This window comes from Anomalospiza imberbis, chromosome 9 (assembly GCF_031753505.1).
Source record: "Anomalospiza imberbis isolate Cuckoo-Finch-1a 21T00152 chromosome 9, ASM3175350v1, whole genome shotgun sequence".
NCBI lineage: Eukaryota > Metazoa > Chordata > Aves > Passeriformes > Viduidae > Anomalospiza > Anomalospiza imberbis.
The window spans coordinates 14490548-14516840 of NC_089689.1; the positions used below are offsets into that span (position 1 = coordinate 14490548).

Genomic DNA, 26293 nt, shown 5'->3' on the forward strand with positions numbered 1-26293 from the left:
AGCAATGCATCTTGTATTTCTTAGTATCTTATCATACAAGGATTTGAATTTTGTTTTGTATGAGGGTTTGGACTACAGGAGTATCGGTATTTTGGTTTGCATTTATTGTTGGTTTGGGGCTTTTTTGGTATAAATTAATAACAGCAAATGCAGCTGGCCAAGTAAGATTAGATAGCCACTGTTTATCAATGTATTGTTAAAGAGAATGTTGCTCTGTGGAAATTCTGGGATTCCTTTCATGCTTAGTGCAAAATTTTTCTTTTGTTCTGGGATGGTAAGTGTGATGACTTCTAGCAATTACTGTAGGTTTTTTTTAGTTATCGTGCTAATATGGAATCCTAAGTATTCACAATTAAATATAAAATTTGTAGTCTTAAAAATATATATTCTTACTGAAGTTGTTAAACAGTTTGAAAACAAGCTCCTTTATGACCATATATTTGAAGTCTCTTACTTTAAAGTGTATGAACCAGAAAAGAGGTATTTGTCCATGGTTTTATTTATGTTTTAGCCAACTAGCTGTGGTTTTCCTTTTATCTCTCTGAGAATCATATGCCCTTCATGCTGACCATCTTGCAATCTGAAAGTACCTGTTTAAAGCAAGCCATAAATGAAAGATGTCAGTGGCTGAGCTTGTCCTCGCCTCACTTAAGAATGTTCTCTGTGGCTTTCACATTCCTCAAGGAAATTCTTTTGTGCTGTGTAAATTAAATGTGTAGATTTTCTGGTCAATGTTACTCCACAAGATACTCTTTAGTTACTGGAATGCCACAGTTCTTTAGATGTATACTCATTACCCATAGCCTGCAATATTTTCACAATAATGAAAAATCTGCAATAAAGCAAATAATATAACACAGTATTCCAATGGATAGTAGAGGGATTTCACCATGTGACTTGCAAATTAGCAGGTTTGTTCTTTGACAGACTATGAAGTGATAAATTCCAGAATTACAACTTCCATGGTGTAACTGTATATGTGTTTCAGAAGTGCAACCATTTTGACTTTTTTCCAAGGTTGAGTACTGAGGCAAAATTCAGAGACTTCCAAAACAATGTCTGGTCCAAAACATTTTGTATATTGCTGACAGTTGCTGTTCTAACTGAAATGCTTTTAAATCATTTCTAGGAATGTATTGTCCACTGACACAAATAATACTGCTACTGTGGCCTACCTTTCTGCAGAACAGTATTTTTTGGTTTGCAATTTTTATTTAAAAAAAAATTAAAAAAAAAAATTAAAAAGTCAAAGCTAAATGGCTTTTCCCTCTCACAGAAAGCAACAGTGACTCTTTGCTGACCATAACATGTCAGCCTTTGGGGCAGCTTCATGTGTGTTCAGAGTAGGCAGATGTATTGGAACGTGTGGTTTGTAGACGAAAAGTCATAATTACAGTTGGTTTATCCAGAGCTAATGAGCAACTACTTCTCCTCAAGTATAGAGGAGAGAAAGATCTTCAACTGAAAATAAAATAAAAAAAAATACACAATTAAACGCACTAGGTGTCTGAACATGAGCATTTCCTGCTTCTGGCATCAGTGTTTGGACAAAAAATGTTCAGACCACAAGTTACAGGTTTAGAATTGGGCATCCTTGAATTCATTTGGGCTATGCTCAAACTTGCACATAGACATGTTTTCAGAAATGCAGCAATTCTTGGAAGCTTAAGTATTTGTCTGTGGAGATCTTGCATAACTGCTTACATGGAGCAGTGATAGTGGGAGAGTATTTTATGGCTTTTATCTTTGTATTTTATCTTCTGATATATATTATTTTATGTCTTTTATCTTTATCATCATATGTCCATCTTAATGACTGTCTTTTATTTCATCTTAGCAACTGGGGAAAAAAGTAATGAAAAATATTTTAATTTACAGGTAACTCAAATTCAAATGACATAATGAGAACAAACTGTAAAAGTCTTTCAGTTGCTTTTTTCCTTAGAAATATTCTTTAATAGGTTTACTTTAGCTATGTTCCCACATTGGACAAACACCCGCCATAGAATCTTAGTCATTTTGACTGTCTTACAGAGAATGCAGTTTCATTTGCACCCTTCATATTGGTACAGAACACACCGCTCCTTTTGCTGTTCTCTTCATTTAATGCCCTTCTTCATGTGTCACACGTGTAGGAAGAATGACGTTCTTACTGAATGAGGTATTGAGAAACATTCTTTTAATACAAAGGCTGAGTATATTTTAATTGATACTGCAGTATCAAGTGACTCTGATTCATCTTCTAAAAGATTAATTCAGCTGCAAGAGCTAAACAAAGTATAGTATTCAACATTTCCTGCTTGTATGAGAATTGCAATGAAACAGTGAATTAAAGGTAAAACTCTTAATGCACAGATAACTACCTCTTATCATGCAACCAAAAAGTGTTAATCTCTTTGGCCATAATAGTGGAACTTGCATTTATGAAGTGCTTTCTGAGTTCAGTTTAACATTCCTAAGCAATGTTATTTGTAATTTGGTTTTGTTTTTCAGAGTCATAGGCATTGTGAAGGAATAGATAATGAAGTATCTACCCATTTCTACCTGGCTGACCCAGCTTGGTCTTGCAGAATATTGCACACTCTTTGAACAATATGATGGTATAGAGGTGAGAATTGTCCTTTTTCAATAAAATTCTTGAGAAAATGTTAAGTAAGATCTTTAAAGCTACTAAAAAAAACCCCAACCAAAATGTGTCTATAAAATCTTCTATTGTGTTACCCTAAGCATCTGCTGTTCAGTAGTGGAGTTATCAACAATCTTAGTTGTGTTCTTTCTTACAAACTTTTTGCTGAAGTTTGAAGAGCATTCATAGTGCATTTGTAGTCCTTTGTTTTTCTTGGAGGATGATTTTGAGATTTGGGAGAAGTATGTTGGGTCTTTGAGACAAGCAGTGGGGCCCTTTGTCTCTGTTGCCAAAGCTGAAAAATCATTTCTACTGACATGTGAATTCAACATTAGTACCAACTTTTTTTCTTTTAAAATAGTATTAGTGATGTAAGTAATTGAAGCTTTCGGTAATTTGAGCACTATTCAGTCTAAAGAAAATAATGTCAAGATTTTGAAGTGGTTTAAGTTTGAAAGAAAGATTTTTAAATTACAATAAAGTTTCAGAAATAGTGGTTCACACTAGAAATTTTTTGTCAATTGTCTTTTTATTTACACAATCTCATATTGTGTTTTGGGGTCTGAATTGCAAATCTCCATTAGAAAAAGCCACTTTCAGTAACATGACTTGCTAGCAACAAAATACTGTACATTCTATGTACCTCTCTTTTTCTTATTTACAGTGAAAATACAGAACAGTAAAAATATAAAGAAATATATTTTGATATATTTTCTATTTACTCTGAAAGTTTTCATCATCATATGAAGTTTTGTACCCACTTATAAGCCAACATCAAGTTGAAATTCTGTACTGCCTTATAAATAATGTCTGGAGTTATTCAGCAGTTTATTTTGAAAGTAAGATAGTAATGAGTTTTCGAGAGAAAGTGGATTAAAGAGAACAGTTAGGGTTTGATTATTCAAATGCATTATATGGAAATTCTTGTTCTTCAAAACAGTATCACAACTTATGTTATCTCTTATTACAGTGAATATCCTCTCCATTATACAAAACCTTCCATTCTAAAATCATTATTCCCATCAGTTGATGCTGAGATTTGTCTTCCTTCATTAAGTGCAATTGGCATACTAGCACTTCTGGGGATTTTTTTTTTACTAAAAGGAGTCATAGTTTTTAGGAACTCTCCAGCTAAGCTGACAAGAGTTGTTTTGAGAAAAAAACTGAGAGACAAGGAATTAATGTTTTAAAAGAAAAATACCTGATTCCTACAATGATGTACCTTATCATGACAAGTAGCCTTCATATAAAATATAAATATACTTATATTTGCTGTTAGGTAACTTATGGTACCAGAAACAGCTAACATATCTGAAAGACATTTGAATTCTCCTGTATTAATAGTATAATATTGTCCTTACTCTGGCATTTGCTACAGGACTTACTCCATCTTACAGAAGTTGATCTTAGAAAACTAGGGATTGAAAATCAAGGCCACCGAACACACCTAATTTCCAATATCCTGCTGCTTCAGGAGGTAAAACAAAAGAGAGGTAAGAGTTCTGTGTTGTCTCCTAAGGACTAAGTAATGTGCTAAGGCAACCCAAGCTTCTCTGTCACAAAGGATGATAAACAAATACCCTGATCCAGCCTGGGATACTGCTCTGAATGCAGATCAGTGGGGATCTCACAGACAAGAGGAATTGTTAAACATTAGTTTAACAAAAATCAAACACTCATATTTTAGCATGGATTTACAAAATAATATATCCTGTATTTTTTATAAAATTGTAATTTAGAAAAGGCTTCACTTTTATTTCGGTTTCTATTGCTCTAACAGTCTTCATCTTAACAAAACACAGTAATGTTAACATACCATAATTGACAGAAATCTGTGTCACAAATACCTTCCTCATTTGGAAAGATCATATCAGAAGATCTAAACCAAGCTCATTTGTGTACATCCGACCTCATCCCTACTGAGGAGAGGATGAGTGCTTGTATAGTTCTGACCCTTCTTTTCCATTAGGGACTTTGCAATGAATTAAGACTTGATCACTGCATCATTTGTTGTTTTTATCAACTCAGTATCAAAATTAAACTCAAATTCATGAGAGTTGGAACAAGTCCTATAAGACATTCTAGTCTCAGTGGAAGGATATAGTTATTAAACTCTGACTTGTACTGGGTGTTTGAGAATTGATCACAAGATTGAGATACAAGTATTATGCATTCTGTCCAATAATTCTTCAGATCACTGCCAAAGGCTTTTACAAATTTAATGTGAAACAGTTACTTGACTAACAGTCCTGCTGCTACATTCTCTTGGTCAAGATAAGACTTCTGGACCATGTGTAGAAATTGATTATTCATAAAATGTGTTAGCTAATGAAGTTCTCAGAAGGAACTAGAACTGATTGTGTACAAGTAGGTCACTATTTCCTCAGTGTTTTCTGACAAGTTCAATATTGATTTAACAATTACACAACTTCTACAGCTCATAGGTTTGACTGTCTTAAAATATAGATGTAAATATGATGTTTTTGTAACTGCTACTGTGAACAGATTAGGAAATTATTTCAGTTGATGATTGCAGTGAAACTGGATGTGTTTCAATTGGTATCTGGTTTTGTGTGCATTGAGACTGTTTCGTAATCTTTTCAGGTTCTAAAGTGTGGCATGTATTACAGTTGTCAATGTAGCAATGTTTTTCAGGGGGAAACTACACTTTTCAAACTGTCATTGACATGGTAAATTGATTTGTAGATAGTTATGCAACATTTCATTCAACTCACCAGAAGTTTCCAACTCATGATTGTTCGGCTTCAGATATGTTGAGTCTACATCAAATCTTGATGTATTGCTGATGACTTCAGTGAATATGAATTTGAGTCAAAAAATTTCTTTTTAAAATGGTTTGTGTATACTTTTTTTTTCCTCCAGACACAGATTTTGCAAAGTGGCAGCAGTATGCCATTTTGGTTTTGTTTTTTTTCCTTTTGGCAGTTAATTGCTAGAACTCTTTAAGCTAAATTCTAGTAAAATTAGTGCTGGTTCATATTTTTATGGGCATTTATCTTGAGCAATGTTTCCATTTGCTGTTGGGTTTTGGGTTTCAATTCAGTATAATTGAATTACATGCTTGAAAAAAATACAGACACATTAATCTCCATGTTCTGTTTACACTGGGATATTTACATCCTCAATTGCTTTGCCTATTGTATTAAGGATTTCTGGGAAGGTTGAAAACAGATCAGTTCAGTCAGTCATACGTGAGTGCAGACTGGTTTGTTTTCACAGTAGGGACTAATGGTTGTTATCTGGTCTCCAGCCTATTATGACACGGTTTTGTTTTGTGTCTGTCTTTGACAGAATGCTGTGTCTAGTAGCAAAGTGCCTAATCAGTTAAAATGCTTGTTTTCCAGCACTGAACTTTACTGTAGTCAGATATTAGAGAAAACTTCTTAAATTTTCTATTCTAGTAAATAAATGCTAATGTCCTACTAATGTACTTACTGGATTGGAGCAAAGGCTATCTTCTCTGTTTGCTGTTACTTTGAGCTCTAAGCAAGAGCATTTTATTTGGTGCTGGTTCAACAGTTTCCAGAAAGTGCTTCAAGTGATAAGTCACTTTAATAAGTAAGCATTTGCACAGGGTTAAAAGTGACATTAAGTTTTGGGAGTAGTTGTGAAAACATTTTCTGTTTTCTAAAATATCTTGATTCTGAAACTACTTTGAACAGGACATGTCTCAGTACATTTGGATTAGATTTGGATTCATCCTGTCTGACTAGCTACTTGGGCTGTGTTTCCACAGTAATTAATACCAAGATCTGTACATTGACATAATACCCAGCAACACATTAGAGCTGGATGAAACATGTGCACATGATCTGTTGAATCAGGCAGAGTACACAATACGAAGTTCACTGGCCTGATGCTTTTATGCCATCTTTATGGCAGTCAGTGATAGGGAAGTGAGTTAGACAATTTATTTTTTGAGTGGCATTAGCTAATCAGTAGGAAAATAAATATTCAAATCTGTTACACCACTTCAGCCCAGCAGAATAAATTTTAATAGTAGATCAGTGATTTGAATAGTGGGGCTCTGATATTTTTGATCTGTATCAGAAAACTGAAATGCTGCTGTACTGTTGACTCTTGACTGTGATTGAAGCTGAGTTTCCAAAATGCCACCCTAAGCAGTCTGTGTCATTTTCATCTTTCCTTAGCTGCTTTTCCCCATCTCTCTATCATCCCTTTAGTTGTCTGTGAAACTATCCTGCAGTTGCATGTTGAACCCATTGGGAAATATGTCCAGCTGTAAACAACCTTTTTTTCCTCCCCTCTCCATCCACATCAAGTCCCCAAGCCAATTCACCGTTCAGCTGCACAAATGCTCCCAAGAGCCTGAATGGCCGTGGAAGACACAGCACAGCTGAGCCCTAATGGCTGAAACAGCCATGCAGCGCAAACTGAAACCACAACTGAAGGTGTTAAGTGGGAGGCAAGTCTCTCTGCTCCCTCTACTATTGGAGAGACAGATTAATTCAGCAGATAATTCAGTTCACTACCTTCTGTAGGTGTCTATGTTTTGTTGATTGCAGAGGTATACCAGGGTGGCTGACTTCCTGACAGATCTTAGCAAACACTGTCAGCTGGTGGAATTAATTTAGGCCTAAAAGCTAAAACTGTGGTTGTTCTGGAATATTTAATCTCTTCTTTTGTATGCAGCCTTACTAATTTCAAGAAAGCATTTGTTTCTTTCTCTAAATCTTGATGATCTCCAATATTTGCTTAGGATTTATCACTATGTTTCATTTCCTTGCAAATCAAAGTATACAAGTTGAAAAGTGTTTCCAATTTCTGAAGATTTTCTTTCTAAGTGCAAAATCATTACCAGATCTAAACATACTTCCTACCCCTGTTCCCAACAGAAGACCGTGTGGCTGTGTAGAGTCTAACCCATAGTTTCTCCAGGATCAGCTACTGACAAAAGTAGATGTCAAGTGAAAACATGAAGGAGCACAGCAATCCAGTGATGCTTTCTTAGAATACTTTCGCAGTCTCTAAGTATTTAATCTAACAAAACTTTTCAAAAAGGTATGAATAGGAAGCTATATAAATATTCATTCCACAGTATTTTTTCCTATATCTTGACTTTACCTTTTGACGTGCACTGTAGCACGTTCCGGATCTTGATGTCCTGCCATCTGCACCAGTATCCAGTCGTGTACTCATCATGTGCTGTGACTCCTTTGGGATGTACTTTTTGTTTTCCATTCCATGGAAATTGTAGGGGTGAGGCCTGCTACATGCCTGGGCTTGTTACAGTGTGGAATCAAGATGCATCCAAAAATTGGGTACTAGCACTTCTAAGAAACGCAAAAAATACGGGCTATGCTTACAAGAATGTTCTCTGTGCTCTGTGGCTATCTAGCACCTCTTTGAAATACTTGTGTGGCATCTTAAAAAAGCCAGAAAATTACATATCCTCTTTTAGAAGATGCTTCTTGTGGTATGACAAATCAGGTGCAATCTGACTCCTGTATTAGTTAAAAGGTCTTCCTTCCCTGAGCATGAGGCATTGCAGTGTGTCAAGCAACACAACAGTTCAAGACACATTGTGAAAGCCACAGCCCAGTACTTGTATGCTAGTGCTTCTGGAAGGAAGCAGAGTTTTCTCAGTATCCTCTAATATAACTAAAGCAGGGGTTATGCTATGTGGGATTGGCCCAGAATGTTATTTAACCATATTGTTTTATGTTTGTTGTATTTCGTCTCATTTACCATAGTATGCCACAGTCTGTAGGAGTGGAATTCTATTATGATATCTTATGACCTATAGTAAATGAATAAATCGTGCTTCAAATGTATTGAGGAAACCCACCATGATGTGACCAGCTCCTTCAGTCCAGTAGAAATGGTACCTGTAGAGAGGGAAATGTAAAGACTTAAATTAAAATGTCTAATTTGATACAATGAAAAAAAGGCCTTGGATATTGCCAGACACGGATGATATTTCTTTCTTCCTTTTAGAGACATGAATTTAAATACAGCATTATATTTGAAAACTTAGTATCATTTCACTATTAAAATATTTGTATACATTTGCATGTATTCGTGATGTATATTTCTGTACATCACTGGTTGAGTTATGAGTGGAAAGAAATAGAGAAAGCTAAGTGCGAAGTATTTTTAAGGAGGTGCTCTAAGAGCTAGAACTTGGTTTTTCCAATAACTTCTTTTACTGAGATAAATTCCAAATAATAGCATTTTATGGCCTCATGTGATTTCATTAACACATTTCATGTGTTTTTCTCTGAGAGGCAAAAGGTATAAAGAATATTTCCTTTTTGTTTTGTACAGGTTTTCTTATACAGGGAGTTTTAATAGGATATAGGTTTAGATCTATTATGATTTTTTTTATCATACAAAGAAGGCCAGCCTTACTGCATTTAAATAAAATATATGCATTGACATAATTTATTGTAGGTAAACATAAAATAATATGCAAAACCTGAATTAGATTGAATGCAATTAATATTCCATAACATTCTGCTTTTAGATTTTGCGTTTAAATTCTTAGATAACTGTTTCTGCCTATGTTGTATTTCTTGCCATGCTGCAGTAGTATGAAGTTAAATATGAAGTGATTTCTTGTCATTACATGGAAGACCTAAGTTCTCTGGTATTAAGAAGAAACCTGAGCAAACACTACAGAGCCTGAATTGTGCTTGGGATAATATAACTAGAGAAGTATATCTTCAAAAAAGGTGTAAAATAACTGAGGCACTCTCTCCTGTGTTTTCATTAGATGACCATTACAGTTAGTACAAAGCCACGACTGGTTTGGCACTGTCAGCTGCAAATATCTTGCCTTTGTCACTCTCAGATAAAGTCCTTCTATACATTCTGGTGCTTTTGCCCTTTGAAACATTACAAATGCAGCCAGAGTGCTTTGGGGCAGTGGTATGTAGTGTCAACCTGTCAGATTCCAACCTCATGCTAAAGCAGGCTGGTAACTTTGCCAACAGAGGGAGAGGAAGCTGCTTTGAACGCTTTGATCTGCATGATAGAGGTGGCATTGCTACCTGTGTGGTCCGTTTTGCTCTCACTGAGAGACACAAGGATTTGGAGTTTCTCTGTTTGAGAAAGTCAGCAATGTAAATGCTGTTACAGAGTTGTTAACAAATACCTCTGACAGTACCATTTCATCTACTGCAAGTTCCAAATTTGCTTATTGGTGCTTTCTCATACTCTGTTTATCCTTGCCTCTACATCAGTTATGTTCAAAATGAAAAACATCTGTCACATAAAAAGAGAGGCTGGTAATTCCCCTGTATTTGAGACTTTTTTACAGAAACATGGAGAAACAGAAGCTTGCAAGAAGTCTTAGAGTTCTACCACTGCTAAAAGCAAAGAGGGAAGAACAGACCCTCGGGTAAAAAGGGACCCAGGAGACTTTGTCCAGCTTCTTTCCAGTTTAAGGCATAATTTACCAAAACTAGTCAATAAAAAGAAAACTGGATTTAGTGCCATTTTACCAGTGTATTTCAAACTTTTGAAACAGATCTGTCTAATCAATGCCAGCACAAGTTGCTTCACATGATTTTCAATACCAAATTGAAAGAGGGGGAAAGGGACACAACATATTATTGCCAGAGAATCTGTGTGATTTATTTTTAATAACTTTTAAAATTACTAATTATTTTTTGTTCAAGATGATATCTTTCTTGTATTATATCTGACAATGACTGAGTTTATATAACTCTTCAAACCCTCTTGCTGTACTACAACATTGTTTGCAGAATGATCAGCTATGGGATGTGTCTGCTTGCAAGCTTTTCTGAGGCTGGGGATTGCAAGGTTTCTGAACACCAGCTCCTAACAGGTAACTCCTTGGGAGGTTCTGAAGGACCTTGTGTCTCCAGATCTAAGACAGATCAAATAGCAAGAGATCATATTGGTAGTTTTATTATGGATGTCTGGATAGGTGCTGACTAAACTTGCCTCAGTTTCAGTTGGCAGCCAGGGAGGATATTAGAAAGCATAGTTGCCATAGCTCATAGTTTTCAAAATTAATATTGTCAGATTCCAAGTGCTGGAGCATTTTTCAGTTCATATTGTCATTTTTATTTGCCCTAATGTTTTTGATTAACTTGAAAATTTCCGGGAAATAAACTTAATTTCCTAGCCAACAGCTATGATCATGACTTTTTCTATGTAGGGAGTCGAGGCTTGAGTGTAGCATTTTGTTTATTTGGGTCCTTTTTATTCTAAGACGAGTCTATAGTAGCAATTTGTTTTACTTTTGTTTATCAGGGAATCTACATGAACTGCTGTGTGAGCAATCCACACATGCCATGTCCTCATCATGTGTAGTCACTTCTGCATTTTATCACTGCAGCTGCAGAACAGTGCTTTTGAAGTAAATGCATTTTCTCCTGGCTATTTGAGGAAGCCTGGAATTCTGACATTTAAGGACAAATTGAAATTTTCCAATTAATCCACTTCTTGTGTCCCATTGTTTCCTTTGCTTCTGTAAGCCAAGCACATTTGAAAATGGTCTCAAGAACTGGCAAGCACTCTTATGCCAACTCTTGTCAAAATTAAAGCATGCAAGCTATAGCAGCACAGGTCTTGGCACCTGTGTCCCAGATGTGTTCCTCCTCACTAATCTGTTCAGTTAGCTGCTTTTCTGGGTGTCTTTGCAGGTGAAAAGATGCACTTGTACATACTCCCCTCCTTCAGAAAGCAGTAGTCAAGGGTGGCCATGAAAGGCCCCAGCAATGGCCAGCAAACTGTGGCTTTCTCAGCCTCCCTCAGGTTGGTGTCACAAAGGACAATGCTACAGTGCAAGGTGATACACAGCATGATGCCATATAGATAAACAGATGGCTCAGGGGTGTGGCAGCTTCAAATGGAGTGCTGATGGGGAGGGCTTGACAGAGGTGCTGTGCACCTTTCAGGACATTGATGCTTCCAGACTTTGTCCCATAGCTCAGTGAACTCATTTCCAAAGTAGATAGGAAGTATGAAAACAACAAAAGCTTTGCAATGAGGAATCTAATCTAGCTTAAGCTCAAGGAACTCGCAACCAGTGGAGCTATTATAGGCAGTCCTCTGAATTTTTCCCTCTTGCATCCTGTAGGCAAATTCTCTTTAACAGCTTTGCATCAAGTACATGCAAGGATTAGTTGTGTAAATTGTTAAACATGAAGACCAAGACAAATTTTCAATTTCACCTGAAGACAAAATAAAACTTTAGGAAAAGAATGTAATGACTCATGCAAGTAAGAGTAACCACAGTTTAGGCAGGCCTGCCCGGCTACGATCCCATTACTTAGCACATAGTCATGCTCCTAAGGAAGTTACTGCCCCTTTTCTGGTTCTTAGTCATAAAAAAATGACAAGCATGACACTACTTCCTCTGTAACTACAGTGCCTAAAAATTTCCTGAGTGATTAGAATCAGCCAGTAAGAGACCATGTTATGTGCTAACAAATCAGAGTTTTTGGCATAGTTTGAAATGTCTTTTACCTGAACTGTGGAACATGTGGTTTAGATAGAGAAGCAAGAAATTTTCCTTTCTACAATGAGGAAAATAATAGTTTGCACTTCTGTAGCATCTTCCACTTGATAAGCTGATAGTCTTCCTTGTGAAAAAAAAAAATATATATATATATACAGTCTTCCCTGTGAAAAATACCACTGTGATGTATGTTACAAAAATGTCAGTATATGTCATACAGGAAGTAGGTGGGTCCAAATACTAGAACTGAATGTGGAATCCACGTATCTCAACTCCTTTTTCTGTATTCTCACCCTAATGCCATTTTTCTTGCACTGGACACGTTGGTGAGGTATTTTGGTGTCCAACATGAGATCACAGTCTTGTGTTCTTTGGTTCCTTTCCCCTCCCTCTCTCAAGTATATTTTGAAGAAAGATTATGAATGGAATATTCTATGAGAAATCTCCACAGATTATTACTTGTGCGAGTGAAGTTCTGGAACCTGCTCCTGTGCCTGAAACATTTCTGGTGCCTCTCTATCCTCAATACTTTTTACAACCAGCAAGACGAATGCAGTGTGTCATCAGCTAGTCAAGATTTGGTAGTTTTCCTAGTTTATCAGTAGCTCAAATGACAAAGCATTTGGGGAAAAACAATTGACAAAAGAAAAGAGTGAGGTTTTGGTGTGCAGTTAAGCCTTGCTTTATGTGAAATTAGTTTGAATTTAGATCTTAACTTCAAGGCTCTGTTCAGTGTCCATAAGATGCTATAATTTTTTGTAATTTGTGGAGAGCAAAATATAGAAGTCTATCAGACAGCATGCCACAGGTCTTATGTCTTATGGAACTTATGTTCCAGCAACAGTGAATGGATCTTTTTGAAAGCTGTTGTATTTCACATTTACCTCAACTTTTCTGTTTTGGAAGTTGTTGTAAAAGGTGTATGGCAACACCAACACTGATAATGTTTCCCTATTGCTCATGCCTGCCTTAAGGAACTGGTGTTGCTATGGGAAGGGGAACACCAGTCAGAAATGCTGCTGAGCTTCCTTTACCTTAGTGTACTTGATAAATTTAATTTTCTAATCTTCTGTCTCTGTCCTTTAGTGAATATTGGAGCACTACTGTCTGCCTTTATTTTCCTTTCTCTTATTTTACACTAAACTTCATTTTACTTGAGCTTTCTTATGCAAAGGTTCTGCTCATATCTATGAAAATTCCTAGACTTTCCCATGAATTTTCATCTCCCAATGAACTTCAGCAGCTTATGTGATGGCTAAAGAATCTTGTCTTGATCAGCTAAATGTTTCTTAAACTCTAGCTACACTTCAAATGAAGGTTCAGTGTTTTTTCTGGTTTGAATTGCTTCATTAAAAAGAAAAAATCAGTTGCTGTGAGATATTTCAGTTAGCTGAGATTGCAAAATTCAGTTTTATAGACAATGCGTAAAATGCCAAATTATAGAGAGTTAGATGTCCTAATTCTACCCACTACCCAGAGATGTCACTGTGGTAAGACATCATGTGGAATTTTAATCCTGCTGCTGTCACTATCGGATGTTTAACTTGCTTAGTGTGAGAACAGTAGAATTTATTTTTGATTATTGGCTTGGTAATATGCAGAGGTCCTGGAACATAAATAATCTGATCCTTAATTGCATTTATCATTTAGATATCTTAGGACCACAGCTTCAGCAACATTATGTAATCAGGCCCTGAAGTAGATACATCAGAAGCAATTTATTAAAGCTAGTCCTGGTAAAAATGGAGAAAGAGAATGAAAGGATTAAACATTAGAGGGAAATAAAAATAGTGCATGAAGAGGATCTCCCAAAACAGAACCACCATACAACCAGTAGGGATCAAATGTTTCATGCCAAAATCAATTAAATATTTGGTTAGGCAGAAAAGTATGTGCCTCTGGAAAGCTAATGCAAATAGGATAACAGTGAATAGGTTTGAAAAATGAAGCCTTATGAATTCGATACAATAGAAATTGAAATAACTAGAAAAACTGTGGTAAAACCAGAGAAATGTTGGCCAGGCAGCCTGAAGGACTGAGCCAATGGAAAAGAGGCAAATACAGTGTTAAACTGATTGAGACAGTGCTTTAAAAGTCAACTGAGTGTGCCTTGATTTGTACTAAAGCAAAAGCCCTGTGGCCAAGTCAATAGTACAGCTGAAGGTGCTCGAGATAATTAGTTGAAAATGAAGGTTGTATCTGTAATTATCTCATTGCTTTTAAGGTGTACTTTACAAAAGGAGGGTAGGTGACCATCTGTTCTGTCAGCAGCTCCCGATTCTGTACACTTATTTGACCCTTTGTTGTAGAAGATGCTTTTTATCCCACCAACCTGCTGCACAAATAACTTCACCCGACTTGGTAGGAGGAGGGGGGCGCCTACCAACCTACTTTCTCAAGTAAATTGTGTGTGTAAAGTACATAATAGGCTCTGAATCGTCTGTGAACGGGGTGGGTTTAGCGAACTGTTGATTTTTGCTGTAGTGCTAATTTGAGAGACGAAATTATGGGGGCGAAGGTGTTAAATCTATGGAAAAAAGGGCATCGGGAGGTCACGGCCTGCGGGGGGCTGCTGCGCCGGGGGCTCGGCGGGACTCAGCCTGAGCGGCCCGGAGGGTGTGGCCGGGGCCGTAACGCAGCGCCCGGGGGCTGCGCAGCGCCCGGAGCCGCCTCCCGGCCCAGGTGAGGGGCGCCCGCGAGGGGCTCGTGAGGCGGGCGGGAGAGGCGCGGAACCGGGGCCGGGCTGTCGCGGGCCGGGCAGCGAGCGATAAGGCGCTCCTGGAAGGCTCCGGTTGAGTCACCCTTAAGTAATCGCGAACTGCGCTTCTTTGGGGCGGGCTGGGGCTGGCTACGCGCCGGCTCCCGCCGCCGCACGGCCAGACCTTGGGCTCTCCCGAGAACGTCCCGGCTCGTTTTCTGGCAGCGCTCTGCACCGCTGTTGCTGCGGGTCCGGTCTCCGGCCACCCCTCCCGGCTGCCCGGCTGCCCGGCTGCCCGCTCCGGTTCCGCGGCCCCGAGGGAGGGGCCCGGCCGGCACTCGCTGCCCGGAGGTCGCTTGGCCAGGACAGAAGCTCCAGCCGATCCGCAGAAAGCCTGGAGAGAAGCAGCGGTGATCAGACCCGGTAACTGCGGGGACGGCGTCCAGCTCTCGGGCAGAGGATGCAGAGCTGGTTTTGTGTGTGCGGGTGTCCCCGTGTCCCCACGCCGCTGTCGGGGCAGCGGGAGCAGGGCAAGGCTGGCCTGCGGGCTGCTAGAAATGCCATTGCTGTGGCAGTGGCTACCGAGACGCTGGATCCAAGCGCTTAGGTTTTGTGGGAACTGATCCCATGGAAAGCTGTTAAAGAAGTATAAAACGCTGGTGTGTACTCGAGATACCGAGATACTTCTCTGAGTAGAGAGAGAAGAAACGCTGTGTCCTCTTTTTTTTTTTCTTTTTTTTTTTTTTTTTCTGTCTTCTGAAGGGGAGGGAGCACAAAAGCACTTCTTTCTGTCCGAATTTGTGATTTCTGAAAGGCGATGCTAGTTTGAAATAGTAATGCCGAAAAGGTTTTTCAGTTAAAGTGGGCTGTTTGGTTTTTTGGGGGTTTTTTGGGTTTTTTTTGGTTTGGTTGGGGTGTGGTTTTTTTTGGGGTTTTTTTTTGGGTTTTTTTTGTTTTGTTTTTTTTTGGTTTTTTTTTGGTTTTTTTTTTTTTTTTTTTGTGGGAACAGAGGAGTACTCAAAATAAATTGCTTCCTTTACCAGAGAAGAAACGAAGGAACAAAAGGTTGTATTTTTGAAGCATTGGCTAAAAAAACCCTTAGATTTGTCTGTAACCTTGGTAAAGTTCTCTGTTTCTGCCAGTAAAATGGGGAGGGAAGGTTTATTTCAAGTCAAGGTTTCATATTGTTCAGGATTACTGAGCTAACTGATTGGGTACTTGCATTTCAGAGATAATTTCATGGCCAAATGAATAAAGCTGTCCTTATTATTGAATCATCTTCAAAGATCACTTTTTCTTGGCATTTTTTAATAGATATGAAGACATTCTATATGTGAAAATTCACAAAGAGAAGTATGGGGTTTCTCTTTCTCTCATTTTGGAAAAAAGACATTTCAAGAATAATTTATTCTGGGCTGTGTGTTTGCTGTTGCATCAGAATAATAGTTAAAAATAGCATTTTAAATATACAGCTCAAGGATGTATGGGGGGAGGGTGGAAATTGTGTGGCATATATAAAGAGAGAGAAGGAGAGCATGAACATTGTGATAGCACTTCAAGACCCTTTGGAAGCAGTGACCTGACTAATCTGGTGGGGATGTTTGATGTTTGACAGACTCATGTTTTTTTCTGATAGTAGCTTAAAGCCTTTGAACTACTGCATGCACTTTCTCAATCTATGTCTCTGTATCATAAAAGGCGGTAGGTTCTTGAACCTTAATATTTTTCTCAAAGTCTTGTGGCACGCTTGCTAGACAAGCTACTCTATCAGTTTCTCTTTTTCATTACAAAAGCAGAAAATACAGGTTGCAGAAGGTTGCTTCTAAGCCATTTTGGGGAGCAGAAATCCTTTCTTTTTTTGTTACAATAATGAAGAATGCTACATTGCTTCTAGAGAGGCAACATGAAATCCACGTTGAATTTATAATGGCTACAGTTTTGATTGTATTTATTCCTATGGTATGTTAACTTTACAGGCTTTTTAGTTATGCTTTTTCTTTTTCCCTTATTCTCTTATTATGTACACAAAAAAAAAAATCTGGGGAACTTCATCTACCTGTTTGTCCTGACCTTGACTTTCTTTACCATTAAGGATGTTCACTTCCTTTTTTTTCTGTGCGTATCTGCAAAGTGCATGCAAATATGCTAAGTAACTTAGAAGGGAGTAAAGAGTAATGGATCTTCCACTTGTTGAAATTTATTGTTGCTGATTCCGAGGGAGGGATGGGAGATGGGTGAGATGAATTTGTGAGGAGATTTGATGTGGCAAAAGTAAGTAGAGTTTTCACAGAAGTTGACTCTGTCTTTTAAATACGTGAGAGCATTCAGCTAAATATCTTAAACCATGTTCAAGCCCTCTTAGCTTCATAGCATATATAATGGTAAAGATTGGTGATATGATAACACCAGATATAAATTCCAGTGATTTTGATCCGTGAAAAGAATCACCCAAATGCCAGGTCAATAAGGCTGTGAGAAAAATTTGGGTCTTTTAATGTCCAAAACTGATTAGATCTAACTCTGAGTTTTGAAATAGCTTGAGAGTTGAATTTGGAATTCTGAAATTACTTTTCTGTTTCCTTTTATGAGGTTTCCACTAGAATGAGTATATACAGCCTTGGACTGTTTGCTATGCCATTCATGCATCTCTGAGGCTGAACTGAAGATTTCCCTTTCCTTCACTTCTCTTCTTCCAGTATATTGAAATAGAACAGTAGAAGCCACTGCCATTGGTTGTGTTTTGCTGTGGTATGGAAGGGGCACTTGATCCTATACCTGGGTCATTTTGAATGAACCATCAGAACACTTCCTCAGACTGTGTGAACATCAGAAAGATTTCATGAGGACAAGCTGAGCCAAAAAATTTGGATTTGCATCCCAAAGATGGCACAAGCAGAAGGATATTTAGTGTGTTGTTTTAGGAAACTGAAAGGTTATTTATTTCATTGTTCATGGTTATTTTTATTTTGAGCAATCATGTGAAGAAACCAAATCCCAGCTGTTTGGACTTGTCCACCAGATACGTATTTTATTTTATGTCCAATATCCTACTGTTATCCTAAATGAGATATTGATTTGAGAGACCTCTTCATTTGTATTTGCTCACCCTCATTCATAGCAAAAAACTAGAACCTGTCAGAAGTTACTTGGAAACCTTTCATGCTTTCAACTTCTCTGAATTCACAATGTGACTCCTAACAATTCTGTTCCCATATATTCTCCCAACTTACAAACTGAAGAAAGAGAAGTACCACTCTATGTATAAATACAAATTCTTTTCCTGTTTTTGACATTATATTGGCACAAGTTCATCTTGTTTGCACCTAGTTAGGTGAAATTTGCTTGACTTCCAAAGTGTTCTGTTTTGTTAGTTGCTGCGTTTTGACAACTAGGAATGTATACAATTAAATTTCAATTCCTTTTGAGCCATTGTTCTGTTACAGTTTCTACTATTTCTGTTGTTAATTGCATAATGTCCAATGTTCAAGGCACACTGTCTCTTAGGGAGTAAAAATTTCAGGGCTTCTATATCTGGTGAAGTCAAACATTTTTTGAATCATATACTGAAGTTTTTGAGACATTCCAGAGTCTTCAGCTGAAGAGGCTTCCACTTTCCAGTGTTTATATGCAATACAAGAAAACTGGATGGATGGTTTGGTGGGACTTTTGTTACCAAGCTGATTGTTGTAGTTCTCTGTTAATATTTATGAAGAATATATAGTATAGCTGCACAGGGGCAAGCAGATAAATGTGTGGTGGAAGCTAGCAGACCTGTTGTTCTCAGTTTTGTTTGGGTTTTTTTTTTTTTTTATTTTTGTTTGGGTTGGGTTTTTTATTTGTTTGGGATTTGTTTTATGAGGTTTTTTGGGATTTTTTGAGGGTTTTTTAAAGAGGTTTTGTAGGGAGAATTGTTAGAAATATTATCAAAGCTGCACACGTACTTGTGGCTACGTGTATTGCAAATTCTTGAATGTAGGTACTTTTGTACTAACTCCACTTTTGTGGAACTCTACCTTGAATCCTCAAAACAGTACTCAGGTATGAATTTGAGGATTAAGTATTGAATTTGTAAGTCACGTGAGTACTACTTAAAGCAATGATTAGATCAGCTCTGGGAGTTTGGTTTTGATTCTTAAGAGCTTCTTAGGAGTAGGGGTGAGATGGAAAATGCTATACATCAGGGGGTCGTTAATTTGTTGAAAACTCTCAGTCTGTTGGATTGAACACCTACTGGGCTGCTGTAAGAATTACTTTGTGATTGGGTTAGGAGAGTGAATTCTCAGCTCTCTTTGTGGATCCTCAAATATGAAGTGGTCGAAAATTTCATGTCATAGTAAGCCTACTGTGGACTCATCAGCTATTAAACCAAAGCTTTCTCTGTTTACATTAATAACAGCTTGGGTTTCACACCTGCTTGCAGATAATGTGTTCCATTTCAGCATAGCCATGGGAGCCTTGCAGGAAAGGCTAAGGAAAACTTTCTCACTGGATAACCTGAACACAACCAGTTGGAATTCAGAGGTTTGGATGTGTTTTTTATATACACCAATAAGAAACTACAATAATTAAATACAGACTCTCAGCAGGCCCTGAAAAGAGAACAAGATTTGTACAATATGAGCCAGCTAGCTTCCAGTTTTTCAGACTCCATAAACGGTGTTTCTTGCTTTTCTACAGTGAATACACAAAGTTGAGTTTCGAATTATTGCGTGAATTATAAAAAGCCTTTTTTCCCCCAATTGTTGGAGGTAATTGATATCATTCTGTTCTAATAATGAAGCTGAATTTACAAGAAACAAGCTCAGTCAATTTGCTTTAGCTAGAGAAGGTTGCAGGTTTGTCGTAAGCATTTGCATTTTAGATCTTCGTGTCTTTGGACCAGTTCTTTTGCTTAGAACAGTTGTAATGCAAAACTAACTTCACGGCAATTATTGTGAAAATAATTATGTGAAATTTTTAGTACTTGCCAATTAGCAGAAACGGTGTCTTTCAACCACTTCATAAATGGAGAGATGATTTAGTATTTCACATCAGTGTGATAATTTATGGCAGATTTTTTTGTGACAACGTACTTTGGTTTCTTCAGGATTTTGTATTTTGTATTTTATTTGGATCTGCATGACAAAAAATGTCAGTTCTTTGCTAGCACCTCAAATATTTTCTACTATTTTCATTAAGAGATGTGACCAGAGTCAAACAGATTCTCCCTAGGCAGAAGTGCTATTTCCAGAGACTTTTCTACTATAGTGCATAGTACCTGTGCTCTGACAGAGACTTGGCAAATTGAAGAGTAAGAAAAAAAAATAATTACTAAGTATTTATTGTAGGACTTGCAATACAGGACAATTGGGAAGGGATTTGTTGAGGTCTGAAAACCTTATCCAGCTGGTAAATCTCTGTAGTGCAGCTGACAGGAAAAAGCAGAATTTTTACATACTTTGATATCAGCTTTAGCATTACTGTAAAAGTAAGCCTCTTACGATAACCTCTGAGTAGAAGTAACAGTAGCTTCAGTGCAGAAACATTTTGATGGTAGCTGTGATGCTAAGGCTGGAGAAGGGAGTGGAAGGACTATAGAGGCACCTCTGTTTTCCTTGCAACACCTGTGCATTCCCCAAAACAGGAGGAATTCTTGTGCAGCTGTGAGCAGCTGACTTCCAGGCTGCTGGGCATTCAGGGTGCTCATCTTATTTTTCAGTATGGAACTTGACCAAGGTCAGAACAGATTCCCCCTGTCCATAACTGTGATTTCCAGGAGCACTTCTGCTTTCTGAGTTCATATCAATCTCTGCAGCATCTGTGGCTGTTCCAGTTTCTATGGGAAGCACCTGGCTAGCAGCTAGGTTAAACAATAGAGGGCTGGTTGCCCTTTAGGTCTGGTGGTATGTTCCAGAGAGTGGCTTTTGCAGGCTAATACAACCACATAGGATAAGGCAGCAGTCTGCCTTCTGCAATACAACACTATAAACTGAGCACAGGGCAGCATTTTTTGAGGAAGAGAACTGTAATTTGTTAATGAGCCTGAAGGGTTTGTCTCACTAAGCTTTTTGCTCACGCAAACAGAAAAACCTGTACTGTATGGCAAACTGCAATTGATTGTACCAGAGACTGACAGCTATGCAAATCTCTGTGTCAACAGCGATTTGAGCCAGCAGGCTGGGCATGCTGAAGAAGAGAATTCCAGTAATCTGCTCCTGCCCTTATCTCTTGGGTAGAGCCGTTTAGTTTACAGCCTGTTAGAAATATGTGACCAGTTATCTGCTAGATTTATTACTTGAGCAGAACTCCTTAGCAACAGGTTTTTCCTCACAGTGTGCCAGCTACTGGGTTTAAAAACATAGTCTTCCAAACCAAGCTGTAGCGTCCTTTATTTTTTGACAAATACTCTGAAAACTTTGCTTGTTGTCAGTGATTCAGGTTGATGTCTGAGTCTACAGAGGATGTGAAAAAGCAAAAAAGAGGAACTTGATGGATAAAAATAGGGAATTGTTCACAGCCCGCTTTTGCATGTTTGTCCAGACTGGTTGGTTTTGGTTGTGACTTTTAACATATATAAAATTACATACATGTGTGCTTGATGTGCATTGGCAGCAGCGTGATTGGGTCTTGAGGTATCTGACTGCCTCAATGCAAAGCAAAAGTTCGGTTTCAGATACCTTTGTTAGTCATGCTATTTAACTTCCTTTAAGTAAGGACTTTGATTGATATACAGTAAGAAATCTTGGTTTTGTTTTTCCAGAACCAAAAATGATAGCTGCAGGAAAATTTTCAAGTCTTCCCAGAAACGGCCCAGTGAACCACCAGTTCTCATTAGCTTCTTCCATGGACCTTTTGACCACAAAACCTTTACCAATTGAGCATCGCTCAAACTCCTTCGAAGGCATCTCTATCCATGGCACTCTGCCCAGGAAGAAGAAGGGAGCAATTCCCTCTAGGTCTTGTGATACATTTAGCCATGTGGGAACATTGCCTTACACCAGAGCACGGCAGCAGCCACCTTTTGTACAGGACATTATAGAAGAGCACCCTCCAGACAATGGAAAGAGCAATGGACTCCATGCCAGGTATGTTGTAAAACCTTAATTTACATATGTGAGTTGCATATGGATTATTACATATTCTTCTAGGTCTCTAAAGGCCCAGTCATAGGTACAGCTGTTTACTATAAGTTAGGTTTTCTCCCTGGTATTCAATTTAGGTCTTGATGGAAGACTTAAGTAATTTTTAATGACTGTGTCTTGCCTTTGCATGTTTAAAAAGTATAATATTTTGTGTACTATTCCCATGGAGGAAATTCTTTTAAGTTAGTGAATTGCTTTGATATGACCCTTTGCATTGTTGTAACAGAGCAATTTTAAACAAGAAGTCATAAGTGTTCAAACTTGGTTTTGATTTGTATTCAATGTCATATGGATGGAGGGCTGAGGAAAAGGAGAGCGGTGTTCCAGCTACCTCAAATCTTGAGCTAAGCCTTCTACATGAAAACTTGGTGGAATCCAATGTGCACTGAGCTAATGACAAATTATCCCTGTTTATTATTCCTGCTTGACTTTGTGGTTAACATATGCAAAACTCTTGAGAAAGAGCCATACTCTTATAGCTAGCCTTTCTTTTGGGAAGCTATTATCATCACTGATATTTCATTGCTTACAAAAGGTAATTAATTTTGCAAATATCCTTTTTGTTTTTTTTGTTTTGATATTGAGTTCTATATAATGGGAAAAAATACCTACTAACACAAGAAAAATTCAGTGTAATGCAGTGGATCAGTTAAAGACATAGAAATGAGAGAATGTTTGGTTGCTTGGCTGATGGAGTTAAAAGCTGAGAAAAGATACTCAAATTATAAGTTCTGAATTAGGATTTACAACCTTGCTGCATCCATCACTACAATTTTTTGTTTTTCAAGTCTTGTGAGTGAAGACGAGTTCAAATTAAGTAAGGCTGTGTGTGTGGAGTGGTTTTCTTACACTTTTTGCTTGTGCTTTACGGGATCAAGCTTTCTTTTCACCTAAAGATACAACTTTCTTCTCTATACCCCATTCATTTGAAAAGAAGAAGGGACCTAAGTGAGTTTAGTACTCCTCTGTCACTGATCTCTGAGCTGTACCTGCTTACATGAGCTGGCTTTTAAACATCACTTTCTTCTTTTATTTACAAACTTTTAGAGAATGCCAGCAGCCTAGGCTGTTGCCATGGAAAGAATATGGTGATACACACTGAAGCTGTATTTTATATCTTCTTTTTTAAGAGCAGTTAATAAGCATGATTTTCTTGAAAGACGAAATCCTACTGATAACTTGTCTTATGAATATAACCTTGTCTTAAAAGGAACACTTCAGCGTGCAACCACTCAGAGTACAAGTAGAATGCTTGAGAAGAAAACATCAGCAAGGTCTGCCTGGTCTGAATTAAAACAATGCTTTTGAATTAATAAAGAGATTCAAAGGATGTTGTTAGTGCAGGCTGTGAATAGAATTTGTATCTATTGAGTCACAGCACCAAATGCTGTTCCTGTTTGATCTTTCAATTACTTTGCTAAAACACACACTGAATGCTATGGTAACAACCTCTAACAATTGGTTTCTTTAATTTTTACAATAAATCATTATATGTTCTGCTTCATGACCTGACTGCATAGTTGTGTTAGAGCAGAAGACAATACCAACTTGGCAGTCAGCAAACATATCACTTCTTGAATCTTCTTGCAATGACACTGCACTTTTCATTAGTTTACTTTAAAGGAAAATTGAGAGAGAAAATCTGATTTTCATGTGGTAAGCAGTTTGCCATATGTGCTAAGGTATGCGTTCTAATGCTTACACTCACATTGAAATTATCTGGGCCTAATAGTATAGGGGAGTACATGTTTCCTTATTAGTGATTTTGTAAAAAAAGCCCTTTTACTTCAGTGTAGGAATTTGTGAAATAATGTAATATTACAGGATTATTCTGCAGTGAGGAGTATATCAGTCTTTCATTGCTGTAATTTTTACAAAACTGAACATTTACAAAAACATGTTTCATTAAACATTGTCATGATGCACTGTTCAAGCTAAGTGCTGTGTCTGATGCCAGTGGGCCAGAACTAATAGTCATTAGGATTGCAATGTTCATGTGCACATGGATATGACTATTTTGAACTGTGGCTCAGTTATGTCATTGTTTGATTAATTCTAACCTAAAGAACATAACTGTGATAAAATTTTAATAATTCAAATTGAGTAATACTCTCTTTGATATATATAAATACATATCACATTATCTTGTGAAACAAAAAATAAGCCAAACTGGTGAGAATAGGAAAATAATAATGAACTGAATCCTTCCCTAATGGAATTCTTCTGATTCTGAAATTTTTCTGATAACTTGGAGGAATTATCTTCTCAATTTTCAATGCAATAGGAATGTGTTCTCTTCTTGGTTTGTGAATGTACATCTCTGCTAGTTAATTAGTTCAAGGGGAAAAAAAGTGTTCCTTCTTGAGAAAGCTGGCATCTGAGTTTTAGAGTCTCTTGGAAATAATTAAATGACCAGAGTTAGGATCAGCTGAGCTCTTGAAAGGTAGTTTTATTAGCTAAAAAAGAATTCACCTTTGAGAGTCAAGAATTTCACTTTTAAAGGAGAATTCTCATTTTAGCATGTAAAACTAAAGCTGCTTGTGTGTAATGTTCTTTATTATCTGACATTGATACTTAAACCTAAATAAAACTTAATTGTAATTTCCCTTTGACCTAGTTCTTGGGTTATCTTTATTTATTTAGCTCTGCCTTGTATTATGATACCTTTACTTAGAGGAAAATTGTTCAAATTCCCATCTGTTTCTAGAACCAGTAGCTTTTTTTTCTGGCCTGTGTCATGTGGCTGCCATCAGTAAACCCAAAATTTCCACTGCATTTGAATTATTATGGTTCTTCAAGAGTGACTTTACAGTTTAGCAGACTGGTGGCATTTTCATGCTTTTTCATTAATGCAGCCAAATGTCCCTCAAATAAATAGGACGTAAAAGCAATGCAGAATTATCACTGTCACAGTTAGTTTGAGTGTGGTGATAAAGACAGCTGCCAAAGGCCTGTTTTGACAATCTATGCCATTTCAGTTGGATGTCAACAGTACTCAGGTAGTCTTGGGTTAACACAGTAGTTATCTCTGTGGGTCTGGTACTGGCTCTGCTATAAACATACTTGAATGTTATCTCATTGTGGAGATGCAAGGAATTTCTGAGATGTTATTAAGAAGATGGAATAGAGCAAAGACATGCAAATATCCCAGAGCAAAACTAGATTCCATTATTGATACCATGCTCTCTGTTTCATGAGGCAGTGTGATTGCAAGAGAGAGCAGAACAAGTGATTGCTTCTTGGACTGTCAGCTGACAGCTGTAGTATTTTCTGTTCCTAAACTCATCACCGCCACATTCACCACTAAATGATGTCCTCAAGTGCCATATCCAAATACTGAACACTTTCAGGGATGGTAACTCCACCTCTTCTCTGGGCAGTCTTTTACAATGCTTTTACAACCCTTTTGGTGGGAAAAATTCTTAATAAATGTATTATTAGTAATCTAAAGCTCCCCTAGTGAAGCTTGAGGCCATCTCCTCTTGTCCTCTCATGCTGACAGTTGTTGCTTTATTGGTAAGCCAAAATACACACCAGGGAAAGAAAAGGAGAGAGGAGCATGAGGCATATTCTGAAGATTTTTTCCTCCAGTTGAGGTTTGAGATTAAGCTAGTAATGTTGCAAGATACAAGAATCACAGAATACTGTGAGAAAGAAATGTCTTTGATACCCCACCGTCAAACAGGTTCTAAGGTTGTTTTGTGGGGAGAAAAGTAATGCAAGTGGTGTGATGGGTTCAACATTGTGTTGTCAGTGAGTCAGGGTAATAAACATGAGATCTTCACAATCAGTTAAAAGACAGTGAAGGAGAGAAAAGATACTCCTTTCTCAGTACTGGTAATTCCTCTATTTCCTGCAAATAGCCTGCATTCCTGTTCAAATAAACAGGAATTTTGTTGACAAAATTAAGTGAAATTCAGTTTAATAACAGCTCCAGTGTGAAATTACGAATTGTTAAGAGGTCAAAAATAGGATTTGCACAAAGTTCATGCTGTTGATGGCCACGATGCTTTGAAATAATTTAATGTCAATTTTAGGATGGACAATTTAGCACAGCAATAAAATCAAAGCTAGGCACAATTTCTTAGAAATAAGTTTATTAATTTTTTGTGCAGTTTGTAGAGTTACATGCCTTTTTTTTGAAGCCCTTAGTATTTCTAAAGCCTTAGTGTCCACTTAGAAATTTAGTGTTTGAAAGAAAGAAATACAGTTAATTTTGCCTTTGCCCTGCATGTAGTGTAGGATTCAGTAGAACAGAGCTTTGGATATTTTGGGAGAAGCTCTGTGGCCACACATTTGCATTTAATCACTGTCTTCCCTCTGCTGAGCCTACCCCTAGGAAGTGCTGAAGCACACCATCTGCCAGAAACCAT

At 37.6% G+C, this 26293-nt stretch overlaps 1 protein-coding gene across 5 annotated transcripts in view; it reads left to right on the plus strand.

Annotated features, from left to right (window-relative positions):
- The window catches only part of BCAR3 (BCAR3 adaptor protein, NSP family member), an 87666-nt gene that overhangs the window by 16071 nt on the left and 45302 nt on the right, over positions 1-26293 (plus strand). For 2 of the 5 annotated variants that reach the window (XM_068199797.1, XM_068199799.1), the window contains exons 2-4: positions 2494-2608; positions 4005-4119; positions 21539-21863. In XM_068199797.1, the coding sequence (XP_068055898.1) occupies positions 2522-2608; positions 4005-4119; positions 21539-21863 (527 nt within the window). In that variant the 5' untranslated portion in view covers positions 2494-2521. Of the gene's footprint in view, positions 1-2493; positions 2609-4004; positions 4120-15066; positions 15223-15383; positions 15407-21538; positions 21864-26293 lie in introns of those variants that run through there. The other 3 variants (XM_068199798.1, XM_068199800.1, XM_068199801.1) reach the window with 3 other exon arrangements.